This window comes from Grampus griseus (genome assembly GCF_964374135.1).
Source record: "Grampus griseus genome assembly, chromosome: 12".
Taxonomy (NCBI): Eukaryota; Metazoa; Chordata; class Mammalia; order Artiodactyla; family Delphinidae; genus Grampus; species Grampus griseus.
Window position 1 is genome coordinate 11,245,430 of NC_139006.1, and position 13,328 is coordinate 11,258,757.

Here is a 13,328-nt window from a genome sequence, read left to right on the forward strand (position 1 = left end):
TGACAGGCAGCCCTGAGGGTTACAGAGGGCTCTTCATCTGTGTGATTTTAAGGCCAGCTCATCCCTGAGCCTCAGTTTCCTAATGTGTAAAATGGCCGTTGCCATGAGGTTTACACGAGATGATTCGTGGAAGATGACAGACCCTCAAGCTGTATTGCACTCCTTTCCAGTTTCCACGGACTCTGCTTTAGTCTTTTCTGGTTTTTTTTTTAAACATCTAAGTGGTGAAGGTTTTGGACTCCAGCAAACCAAACCCCAGGGCTTGACCATGGGTCTCTGGGTTTATCTAGGTTTAGATTCTGAGTGAAAAGTTACCCGTTTTCACATTAGAAATTTCAGACATGATTATTTATAGCTCTGTCACATGTCTTGACTTTAAACATTTTTTTTTGTTTATGCTGCTAAATTTACCATCATGCTAATACCAAGTACAGTAATAAGGCACTGAAGATGCTCAGATCCAGTGAGGTCGCAAAAAATTTTCCATCTGCTGGAAAGTGCCAGGCTGCCCCCTGGTGGGAAGATGGGGAACTGCATCTCTGGGTTCCTACTCTCAAAGTCCTGTGATCCTTCTGACCCCAAGCCCAGGAGTCCTTACTTTGTACGGGACAGTGCAGGGGCCCATGGTGGGCTCAGCTTGGATGTGTTATTTCCAGGAGTCCAGTGTTTATTCACTTGAAGATGTCATTTCTTTGGCCTTTTTTCAGTTCAGCTCTGCATGGTCTTGAATTGAGGGTGACCTAAAAATAAATTAGGACACCTGGCAGGGTGAGGACATACCAAAGCCCTTTACTAATTGTGTTTCACAACCTTGACCTCTAGATGGTTTAGACTCTCCACTTCAGCAGAGTGTTATGGTGAAGAGGGCACGGAACTGGAAATCAGAGCCCGAGTTCAAATCCCGACCCTCCTGCTTCTTTAGTTATGAGCTTGGACACAGTTCCCAAGCCTCTGAGCATCAGTTTCCCCACCTGCAGAATTTTGTTAATAACAATCCAACACCCACTTCAGCATTGTCATGATGCTCTTATAAAGCAGTATCTTTAGAACCATTTTGGAAAATAATTTGGTTAGTGATGTAGGGAGATTAAGATCAATCCCTGAAAATTCCTCAAGTGGAGGTCAGTGCCTCTCACACCTCGTGTGGGGAAGGGTCAGTTTTTTTCTTTCCTGGTACTTTGGAGCCAATACTCATAAAATATGATAAAAATGACTTGCTAGAAAAATGAAATGGACCCCAAACCCCAAACAAAATAGAAGCCTCACTTTAAAACTATCAGATTCAACAGACATAAAATTACCCTGTCAAGTAGCCATTAAAGTGTCTAACTGCTCTCAATTTCTGTCCTTCACTGAAGGGGGCTGACCTTCGGGGCCTTCCTGGCACTTGAATAGTCCTGTCTTAGGGCAGGTGCAGGGGTGGGGGTGTGTGTGTGTAATTGATCTCGTATTCCCCCCACCCGCCAGCTCTTTGTATTTAGAAAGTACCTACACAAGCTTAAATGAACGAATGAGAAGTCTTACTTCTCTTAGGATAAACGTAGAACTCTCCCATCTCTGTCATCCTGTGATCTTGGAACATTGCTTTGTAAGAGGCTGTTCTCGTAATTTTGCATCCTTGGTGCCTGTGCTGAACCCTGGCTGCCCTTCTGCTCTGACTCCTGTCCGCCGCCTCTTGATTGTGTTTGCACGGCTGTCTCATCTGCCCCACTGGGAGCCCCTTCAGGCCTGGGCTGGTGCGGCCTGCTCTTTGGATACCCTGGGCCTTGATGAGGACTCCTCCCTCAGAGCTGCTTGGTAAAGGCCTGCTGTGCAGCTGAGCCCCCAGCCCTTGAAGGGTGCTGCTGGCAGGGTGCTGCACCCCAGCTTCCAGAACTGGTTTTCTGCCCTGATTTTGTTGCCCAAGGGTCTGGACGCTTAAGCTTGTCTGAGAAACAAACTGCCTTCATTACATAATTCAGACAGTAGATGGATGTTTCTCCTGCTTGCCTGATGCTCAGAACCATTGGGGTGCTTGCGTTTCTATGGATTCCTGGGCTTTCTCCAGATTCCCTGGATCGGAATTTCTAGGGCGTGGGTCTGGAAGTTTGATTTTTTAGCAAACACTTCCAGGTGGTTTTTATGGTCAGGAAATTAGGGAAAGAGGGAACTACCTTGTAAAATGTTCTAGTGCCTTAGGAGAGCTACTTAAAGCTCCATGGCCCTCAGTTTCCTCATCTGTAAAATGGGGATATGTATGTGTGTGTATTTATATATAAATATTTATATATATTATATAGATATATTTAAAATTTATTTAATGAAATGGCTAACATTGTGAATGACCCACATCTTTACTGTTGGCAAGGGTCTGATTTTCATGACATTTGTGACTAATTGTTATATAGATAATTCAAGCTTATAGAAAAATTCCAAGATACACATGCACAGAGATGCAGAGATAATAACCCAGAGATGCAGCTGCTAACATTTTGGAACACTGCCTTCTAGTCTCGTGTGTGTGCGTGTGCCTGTACATACATGCAGTTCATATTCAGAAAATGGGGTTATACTGTTCCTGTTGTGTTGTTGCACTTGGCAGTGGACCATAACATTCTTTGTGCGTCAATAACTAAGAGTTTGTTAGACTTGGGTTCATATCTTGATTCATGCACTCAGTAGCTCAGTGACGTTGGGCAAGTTATTTAACCTTTCTGAGCCTTGATTTTCTCAGTTGTGGAGTGGGGCAGTGATTGGACCTATGCTGCAATGTCACTGTGAGAATTAAATCGATAATTCATAAAAAGTGCTTATCATGGCACCTGGCTCAGAGAGAGCCCCTGTTAGCTGACAGCTGTGACTATCCTGCAGCACCAGCCCTGGGGACCTGGTAGAAAGAGCTGCTGATCCCCAGGGTCCCCATTTGGGAAGTTCTGCGCCATCTCTGGCCAGTCCAACTTCACGTTCTGGGCAGTTTTCTGGGGTTTTCCCTTCTTGGACTAGCCATGCTCTTGTCCGGAAAGGTGATCTGTATTCCTCTTTGGCTCAAGGGGAAGCCCTGGACCTGTGGCTGCCGCCTCACACTCCATCTGCTTTCTACACCCATCTGTCTCCTCCATTCTAATGCATCATAGTGGGGATGCCCCTTGATTCTGGCTTCTGGGCAGGTGTAGGTCCAGTCTCTGGGTGACCCTGGAAACTCCTCCCCAGAATCCAAACATTCCTTCAGCAAATAGCTAGGACGCGTCGTTTTGTGAGGGGTGGGGTGCGGTGGGGCTCAGCCTGTCTTCTGCACAGACATTATCTCATGTGATGCCTCAGCAGGCATGTGAGCAAAGGTGATATATGCCCATTTCACAGATGAGAAAGTGGAGGCCCAGGGAGCTGATATGACTTGCCCAAGCCTCAGAACTGGAATTCAGAAACGCACTTCTCCCACAACACCTAGTAGGCTTCCCAAAACGAGTGAGACTGTCTCCCTGCCCTTGAGGGGTTGATAGCCAACTTTTGGATTTCCCATTTGGTGGGAAGGACCTATGAGCAACTCAGAGTGCAGCATCCTGGTAAAGAAGGGAACTTTGGGATCATACCCTAGCTTTGTGGATCCAGGCAAGTGGTTTAATGTTTTTGTTGCCTCAGGTTTTTCATTCACAGAATGGGCTCAGAACACCGGCCTCACAGCTAGCATTGCTGTGTGGATTTAAAAACAAACAAACACATTCAAAGCATTTATCTCACAGCGCCGGCACACTGTGAGTATTCAGTGCACGGTGGCTGCGCGATCATGGCCATTATTCCCCAGAATGCTTTATGGTAACTGACAAAGATGCCCCCAGCAGACATCCCAGAGATGCTCTCATCATGGACTTTTGACCCTGGTATCAAAAGAATGCCTCATGCGGAAGATTAAAAGGAAAGAGGTAGTATGAAAAAGTATGAAAAGACAGGGAGAGATCCTGGAGGCTTGCTACCAAGGGAAAAAAGTATGATACAATTTATGTGAAAAGACCCACAAACCTACCCATCAAACAACACTGCAGAGTTTCTACACGTATGTACATATATGTGAAAGTACATAGGAAAAGGTATGGAAAGAAGGACACCAACCAGATCTCAGTTACCCCCATTATCTTCAGGGAGAAGGAGGCCAGCATCAGTGGGAGTAGTGGTCACAGGGAGCTTTGGCTTTATCTGAAGCGTTCTAGCTTCTTCTTTACAAAGAAAATATATGGATGTGTTTATTAAATAAGTAAAGTAAACTAAAATAAAGTTATCTTTTCTGCAATATTGGGGCTTTGGAATCAGACTTGGGTTTGAATCCTAGCTCTCTACTTAAGTTGTGTGATGGTGAGCAAATGACTTAATTTCTCTGGGCATCATTTCTTCATCTGTAAAATGTAGATCTTGACAGCACCTAGCTCTGGGGGATGTGAGGATATATTAACATGATACATGTAAGAGCACACGGAAGTGCTCAATAATGGTACTTTTATTTTTATTTATTTATTTTTGCGGTACGCGGGCCTCTCATTGTTGTGGCCTCTCCCGTTGCGGAGCACAGGCTCTGGACGCGCAGGCTCAGCGGCCATGGCCCACAGGCCCAGCCGCTCCGCGGCATGTGGGATCTTCCCGGACCGGGGCACGAACCCATGTCCCCTGCATCGGCAGGCGGACTCTCAACCACTGCGCCACCAGGGAAGCCCCGGTACTTTTATTTTTATCGTTATGCTTATTTCATTTACTCTTCCAAATCTGAAAAGGGCTCCTTAATCCTTTAAGACTCCTGTGTCTTCATTACTCACCAATTATAATGCAAGGAAAACAGTAATAAATTTTATTATAGCGTATGTACAAATAAAATGCCAGAGAAGAATCGATAAAGACTTGCTGGAGAAGGTGACATCTGAGATGGGCTTTGGAGAGAAAGTCAGATTTTCATGAGTTGATGGGGTGGTATATCAATTAGCTATGGGTTCCATTAATGCTGCATAACAATCACAAACCCTTAGTTGTGGACAATATAAACTTTAATTGGTTCCCTGAAGATTAGTGGCTCTTCTGATGTTGACTGGGCTCACTCATAGCCAGCCCCAGGCAACAATTTGCTTTTGGCTGAGCTAGGATGGCTTTGGCTTGGATGTCTGTGAAAACTTGACTTTGCTCTGTGTAGTTTCTCATCCTTCAGCGACTAGCTGACCAGCCTGGGCACATTCTCATGGAGATTCAAGATAGCAAGCAGAAACGCACGAGGCCTCTTTCTCTTGGCGGAGGCAAGTCACACTGGTTGGGTGCTGGTACCGATTCTGCCTGTTTAGTGAGTTCACTGCAAAGTCATATCGCAAAGGATGTGGAGATAGGAGGGGTAAAGGATTCAGGTCCTCTTTACGTCTACCACAGGGGGATATGGAAAGGACTTTTAGGTAGGAGGAGCCTGAGCAAATGCATAGAGAGGTGACGTGTTTAGGGAATTGCATGGAAATGAGAGGCAAGGAGAATAATGGAGTTGAGATGAACCCCAAATAATAGTCAAAAGAGTTTGAACATTATTCTATAGGACAGTGTTGCCCAAACTCATCAGTTTGTATCACCATCGTACTTTTTGTCATATCTGTGTATTTTGCTATCAACCAAACCCAATTTTCTAAAAACATACATGTATCTAAAATTAAAGCTTTGTACAACTATTGTAATAGAAAACTAGTATCACTTGCCATAAATGGAAGACAATCAAGAAAATAAATACGATGAACATGTATCATTAAGTTGTTAAATACTGTTACCTGCCCAGGGCTGTGAGTCTGTGTCCTGCTGTCTGTTATAAAGAGAGATTAGCCAGTGTTAGGTGTTAAAGACATAATATCACTGAACTGAGACTGTCTCTTTGATATATAATTAGATGGCTGCAGGGAGATTAGGACAGGAAAGAATGTGCTCATTATGGGACCCAATGTTGCCATGCCTGGGTACCACCCCAAGTTATCAGTGGTACCGACACTTGGGAAATGCTGCTCTTCAAGCATGGGTGTTTGAGCAGTGACATGGTTCCATCAATCCTGCTAAATGTCCACTGACAGATGAATGGATAAAGAAGATGTGGTACATGTTTACAATGGAATACTACTTACAGCCATAAAAAAGAATGAAATCATGCCATTTGCAGCTACACGGATGAACTTAGAGATGATCAGACTAAGTGATGTAAGTCAGAGAAAGACAAATACCATATGATATCACTTATATGTGGAATCTAAAATACGACACAAATGAATATATCTATGAAATAGAAACAGACTCTCAGACATAGAGAACAGACTTGTGGTTGCCAGGGCAGAGGGAGTTAGGGATGGATTGGGAGTTTGGGGTTAGCAGATGCAAACCATTATAGGTAGAAAGGATAACAACAAGGTCCTACTGTACAGCACAGGGAACTATATTCAGTATCCTGTGGTGAACCATAATGGAAAATAATTTTTACAAGAATGTATATATATATATATGTATATGTATAACTGAATCACTTTGCTATACAGCAGAAATTAACACAACATTGTAAGTCAACTATACTTCAATTGAAAAAAAAATGTTGATACTTCCAAATCAAATTGCTTTCTGGTGGCATTCTCAATGGTTTCTCACATTCTCATTGACATTGGATAGCATCAGCGTTAAAAAATATTGCCAACCTTATCCAAACATTTTTTTCCATTGATAAGCAGCTAATGCATATACATCGTATTTTCTAAGATTGCTACAGATGTGCAAACAGGAAAAAAATAGGTCACCCGTAATCTTAATTTTGTTATATACCCTCCCAAGGCTTTTTGCATCTATACTCGTATAGCTTTATAAAGCTTTTAATACATTATTTATACATTACAAATATTATACATATTTTGTACATCTTTAAATGGTATGCCACTATATGAATACATTGTAATTTATTTACATCAGCTCTTATCACTGAAGAGTTGGATTGTTTCTAATCTTTCATGGCTATTATCCACTTGGAGCAAGACTTCATGAATATCCTTAATTATTTCTTTAGGATAAAGCCCTAGAGCAACACTGTCCCTTAGAAATATAATGAGGGTGACAGATGTGAACCAAATGTATAATTTAAAATTTTCTAGTAGCCACATTAATAAACAGCTGAAATTCATTTTAGTAATATATTTTATCTAACCCAATGTATCCAAAAGATTATCATTGAAACATGTAATCCATGTAAAAATATTAATGAGATATTTTATGTTATTTTTTTCCTATCAAGTCTTTGAAATCCAATGTGTATTTTACACTTACAGCACATCTCAATTCAGACCCTAAAATGTCAAAGTTAAAGTAAAATGTAGCTCTATCAAAATGATAAGTTTATGTTTAACAGAAAAATGCTGTACGTGGCTTCCATTTTCAAATTTAAATTAAATAAAATTTAAAATTCCATTCCTTAATCACCCTATAGCAATACCCTAAATGTTCAGTTAGCCACATGTAGCTGGTGAAATGACCATTTCGGACATTTGACACCGAGGTTAAATCAGTTTCACTCGTGTCCGCTTCTCAGCGTGTGAAACCAGAGCAGAGTTGGGGGTGGTGCCTGGATATTGGATTTGAGAATCCATCGGCAAACATCAATATCTGAAACAACAGCAACAACAACAAGGCATGGCCATATGACCCAGCAATCCCACTCCTAGGCACGTATCTAGAGAAAACCGTAATTTGAAAAGATACATGCACCCCAGTGTTCATAAGCAGAAGAGTTTACAATAGCGAAGATATGGAAACAACTTAAATGTCCATCGACAGGTGAATGGGTAAAGAAGATGTGGTACGTATATACAATGGACTACTACTGAGCCATAAAAAAGAATGAAATAATGTCATTTGAAGCTACATGTATGCAACTAGAGATTATCATGCTAAGCGAAGTAAGTCAGAAAGAGAAAGAAAAATACCATGTGATATCACTTATATGTGAAATCTAAAATATGACACAAATGAACTTATCTACAAAACAGAAACAGACTCACAGACATAGAGAACAGCCTTATGGTTGCCAAGGGCGGGGTAGAGGAGGGATGGACTGGGAGTTTGAGACTAAGAGTTGCAAACTATTGTGTATAGGATGGATAAACAGCAAGGTCCTACTGTAGAGCACAGGGAACTATATTCAATATCCTGTGATAAACCATAATGGAAAAGAATATGAAAAAGAATATATATAGATAGATATATACATATCTATATCTATATCTGAATCACTTTGCTGTACACCAGAAACTAACACAACACTGTAAATCAGCTATACTTCAATTAAAACAAAAACAAAAACAAGGTCTTCCCTGGTGGCACAGTGGTTGAGAGTCCGCCTGCCGATGCAGGGGACACGGGTTCGTGCCCCGGTCTGGGAAGACCCCACATGCTGCGGAGTAGCTGGGCCCGTGAGCCATGGCCGCTGAGCCTGCGCGTCCGGAGCCTGTGCTCCGCAACGGGAGAGGCTGCATCAGTGAGAGGCCCGCGTACCGCAAAAAACAAAAACAAAAACAAGGCAGGCAGCAGAACTAGGGTGAGAGGGCAGCCCAGCAGGGGTCAGGGTTCATGAGGGCAGCACCCAGGCAGGGCAGTGGCCTGGTGGAGTTAGGGAATTCGCTAAATTCAGCAGACGGAGCCAATAAATAAGTATATTGAGGATTGTTTTTCTCACTGCCTGAGAAGAGTGATACAAATGTGGGGAGGGAAAATGCTAGAATAAACCCCATGGTGTTGGATTGGGATTAGAGGTATCAGTTATCAATACATATAAATAACAAAATAAATATAGGTGCAGATTTATGTATCTACGTATTCACATATGCATTGCTCATACATATGTTGCCTAGGCTGTCTACTAAGGGGACTGGAAATGATGACACCCCGGTATCAATAATCTCACCAAGTACCCAGATCTTGGCTTCTGAATACCATATTCTGCTCAGAGGAACCAACACTCCTTGGAGAAACGATGGATTCCAGGGTTGGGTCAGGAAAAGAATAAGATGACCCTAGAAAATTTTGTGGTGTCAGAGAGTAAGGAAGTGCTCAAAGAATGATGGGGAACGTGTCAAAGTGTACTTCTTTCTTTTGTGTGGTTTTCCATACCTGTATAAAGAGAATAGTTAAAACAAGTCGTAAAATAAAACGAGAGACATGAAAGTTCTATGGATGTCTTAGTTGAGAGCCCAGCTTTGAAGTCTCAGTAGGTCAGACCCTATTCATTCAGAAATAAGCTAGAGAAAAAACGTATTCTTTTTGAAATTTTCTATTCTAACACTCGGAATTGAGATTCTAAATGAAAAGCATTCTAGGTACATTAGCATAAGGTGATTTTTGTGCCGTTATTGCAATAAAATGTGGGCTGATCAAGAATGGCAACTTTGGGACTTCCCTGGCAGTCCAGTGGTTAAGACTCCGTGCTTCCACTGCAGGGGGCACGGGTTTGATCCCTGGTTGGGGAACTAAGATCCCACATGCTGCGCGGCACGGCCAAAAATATAAATTAATTTAAAAAATCTCCGTTAAAAAAAAAAAAGAATGGCAACTTTCTCTTTACTAGTGAGGTGAATAAAATTAACGTTAACTTAAGCACCAGTTTTCTGATTTCTTCCAGTGGGCTTCAGTGTCACGTGAGCTCTCCTCGATGGCAACAGGGATGCCCCGCCAGCTCCTGGCTTCGTTGGCGCCCTCCTGACAATTCCAGTGGGAAGTGGGAGCTGTCCTCTGAGTGCTTGGGAAGGGTTGATGGGGAGGTTTCTCGGCGGCCCAGCCTGGCTTACTTGTTACTTCTGCTCCAAAGGCTGCAGCCAGGCCTGGGTCACATGCCCACCCTGCAGCCCGGTGGTGGTGGGGTGGGTGGGTGAAGCCAGCCTCACCTCAGCCGTATGAACTGGGAGCCGAAGAAGGAGGCTCCCCAAAAGAAAGCTGAAATAGTCTTTGTATGGAGACCAGCTAGACAGAAACAGGTGCCCACTGCTGTCATGCCCTGCTCCAAATGATGTGATCCTAGAATTCTGGGACCGCCTTCTTGATAAATATTGGCTGACAGGTGCTTTAAAATGTCAAAAGCATTTGTATAACTAAGGATTTTTATTTTTGTTTCATTGAATTATCTTTATTAAATAGCTTTTAAATCACAAAAATGAAACATGCTTTGAGTAACTATTGAAACAAAGCAAAAATATATAAAGAAATACAACCGTTTTTTCTCACCCCATCTATTGAGCTTCCCCATCCCAACTTAGCAGGCTGGGGTGTGTCTTGCACACTTTTTTCTCTGCTCATGCACACCTATTGCCTTTCTTTTGTTAATGTTGTTAGTTTTTACATAATAGGCAATAAAAAAAAAACCTTTCCTTTTTCATGGCATGGCATCCCTCTAGAAGCATGGGTTCAGGTCCATCTCATTTTATTTTTTAAATTTATTTTTTGCCCACACCAGGCAGCATGCGGATCTTAGTTCCTGGATGAGGGATCGAATCTGTGCCCCCCTGCGGTGGAAGCATGGAGTCTTAAGTCCCGGGGTCCACCTCACTTTAAAAGTATTTGTTAATTTATGAATACTTGCATGTGACTTAAGACTGAAATAGTAAAAAAGGGGTTAAACAAAATGTTCCTCTCACCTCTGTCCCCCTCCCTCCCTCTTTCCTTCCCTAGAAGATTAGGGATCTTTCCAGAGAACGTCTGCATTTACAAAGATACACAAATGTAAACATTTCCCACATGAATGAGAGAGTATTTATTTTTATTTATCAGCATATCTTGTCTTAGTACACAGCACACTTCCTCTTTTCGTTTTACAGCTGCATAGAGTTCCGCTGTGTGCGTGTATCCTCATTTATGATGAGTCTCCTACCGATGGCCCCTCAGGGTGTTTGCAATCTTTTGCCATTGCAAACAGAACTGTAGGAAATATCCTTCTCCACAGTCATTTGGCACAGGATGGGGTGTCTGTGGGAGGAGTTCCTACAAGTGCAACTGTGAAGGTCAAAGGATTGGTGCAGTGGAGATGTGGATGGATACAGTCCAAACCCCGCCCCCACTACACGGGTACAACGCACGCCGTGCTCCCCAGCAGAATCTTGGAACCTGCCTGTTTGCCCATCTTCACCAACACAGTTGGGACATGAATGGAAACTGGGTCTCACTGCAGTTGAACCGGTCTTTAAAACACGGAGTTGGGGTGCGGAGGGGACATTGGGGAGATGCTTGCCTCTCCTCCTTGTGGCAGTGCCTCTGAGACATGTCCTCTGTTCTCTGTGTCTCCGCAGAGCAAGCTGGTGAAGTACTTCAGCCGGCAGCTGTCCTGCAAAAAGAAGGTAGCCCTGCAGGAACGCAATGCCGAGCTGGACGGCTTCCCCCAGCTCCGGCACTGGTTCCGGATCGTCGACGTGCGGAAGGAAGTCCTGGAGGTGACTGGAGGCGACCCCTGCCCTCTGCCCCTTACTGGCCGGCAGTCAGCCCCCTCAGGCAGTGGGTTTTTGGCTGTGTCTGGCTCATAGTAGGACTTAAATACGCGTTGGATGCAGGCACGGAGCATCTCTGATGCTGTCTGAATGGGGTCATTAAGAGTGTGGTTCCAGGGACTTCCCTGGCGGTCCAGTGGTTAAGAATCCAGGCTTAGGTTCGATCCCTGGTCAGGGAACTAAGATCCCACATGCTGTGAGGTGTGGCCAAAAAAAAAAAAAAAAAGAGTGTGGACCTAGAGTCAGATAGACCCTCTTTCAGCTCTGCCTCTTAAGGACTCAGCCTCCTGGGCCAAATCACTTTACCTCTTAGACCAGTGCTGTCCAGCAGAATGTTCTACTATGGTGGAAATATTTCATATCTGTGCTGCCTGATGTGGTAGCCACCAGCCACATGTAGCTACTGAGCACTTGAATTGTGGTTAGTGCCTGTGACTGAGGAACTCAAGTTTTAATTGTATTTAATGTTCATTAATGTGGCCAGTGGCCACCATACTGGGCAGCATATCTTAGGACATTGGTTTTCTCATCTGTTCAATGGGGTAATGGTTGTCTCCTCTTCTTAAGTAGCTGGCATGATAAAATGAGATGATCTGTGTAAAATGTTCAGCCCATAGTCTGCAACCTAACAGTACCCAGGAAATGTCAACTTATTATTGTTGTTGCTGTTACTGAAAACTTTGGAAGTAATAGGTTTTCTAGTGACAAAATCAGAACACCTGTTGTCTTGTGTCCACGCTCCAGGAGTGGATCACCTCCTTAAGGTTTCAAGGATGGTGAGATTTCCTTACCCTCTGGGATCTTGGGTCCCCCCTTGTTTTCAGTGAGTGGGTGGAAACTTTCCTAATAAAATCAGCTCTCATTCATTGAATCTTCAGTGCCAGGCATAGTATTGAGGGTTTTACATGCAGGATCTCAACTCTTGAGACTGTTCAGACCCTCACAATGACCTTTTGAGGTAGGTATGACTTTTACCCCATTGTACAGAGCAGGAAACCGAGGCTAGAAGATGGAGGGAGTTGCCCTGCTCGTGAGTGGGCGGGGCTAGCAGGAAACCGCAGATCAGATGGACTCCAGAGTGTGAAGTGGGAAGCACGGTGCTTTCTCCTCGTTTTCCTGTTGGGGGGCCTCCCTGAGCTGGGGAGAGGGCGTTCTGGGCGCCCCCCTCACCTGCAGGACCAAGTGCCATTTCTCAAGGCACCCCCTGCTTCCTGCTCAAAGAGGCCTGGAAGATCCTTTTGTCTTTTTAGACCTTGTTCCCAATGTGATCTTGCCCGAACCTGCTACATATAACAGTCCTGAGCTGGGGGTACAGAAGCCTCACATTCCCCTCTCCCCCCTCCGCCTGCATCTTGTGCATACGCACCAGATGGTGTAGGAGTCTCTGTTTCTTAATATCATTCCCAGGATGGCGGTTTCGTGTGAATATCCTTAAAATGAAAGGTCCCATAAAAGTACAGACAGTACATTTTATTTGCATGGCTCCATACATGTTTCAGAGGCTTTCAGGACCATTTATTTATCAATTGAGGCGAATAAGACCGAGACAAACCTTCAGGGGTTGAAAACTAGTGGCCCTCTGCTGTATCTTGTATCTGAGGCACAGATATTTTTTGTTTGTCTTCAAAATTATTCTTGAGCCAGTATTTAAGAGTTGGAAGAGTCTGCATAAAAAACTCAGATCTTCGGCTTCTCTCGAAAAATCGGAATTGCTGACCGCACAGAACCGAATTCCTGTCTGGTGTCAGTGAACCGAATTCTGCTGCCCCTTAGGATCCCGCAGGCTAGTCCTCAGCTTTGCTCATTTACATTTACCTGGCCTGCAGGTGCCTGGGCTCTGGCTCTTAT

General features: G+C 43.7%; 1 protein-coding gene across 1 annotated transcript in view; it reads left to right on the forward strand.

Annotated features, from left to right (window-relative positions):
• Window positions 1–13,328, forward strand: part of KSR2 (kinase suppressor of ras 2) — a gene marked incomplete at both ends in the record, with an annotated part of 397,529 nt that overhangs the window by 65,722 nt on the left and 318,479 nt on the right. The window contains one exon of the mRNA XM_082668163.1: window positions 11,286–11,426. Within this exon, the coding sequence (XP_082524289.1) occupies window positions 11,286–11,426 (141 nt within the window). The remainder of the gene's footprint in view (window positions 1–11,285; window positions 11,427–13,328) is intronic.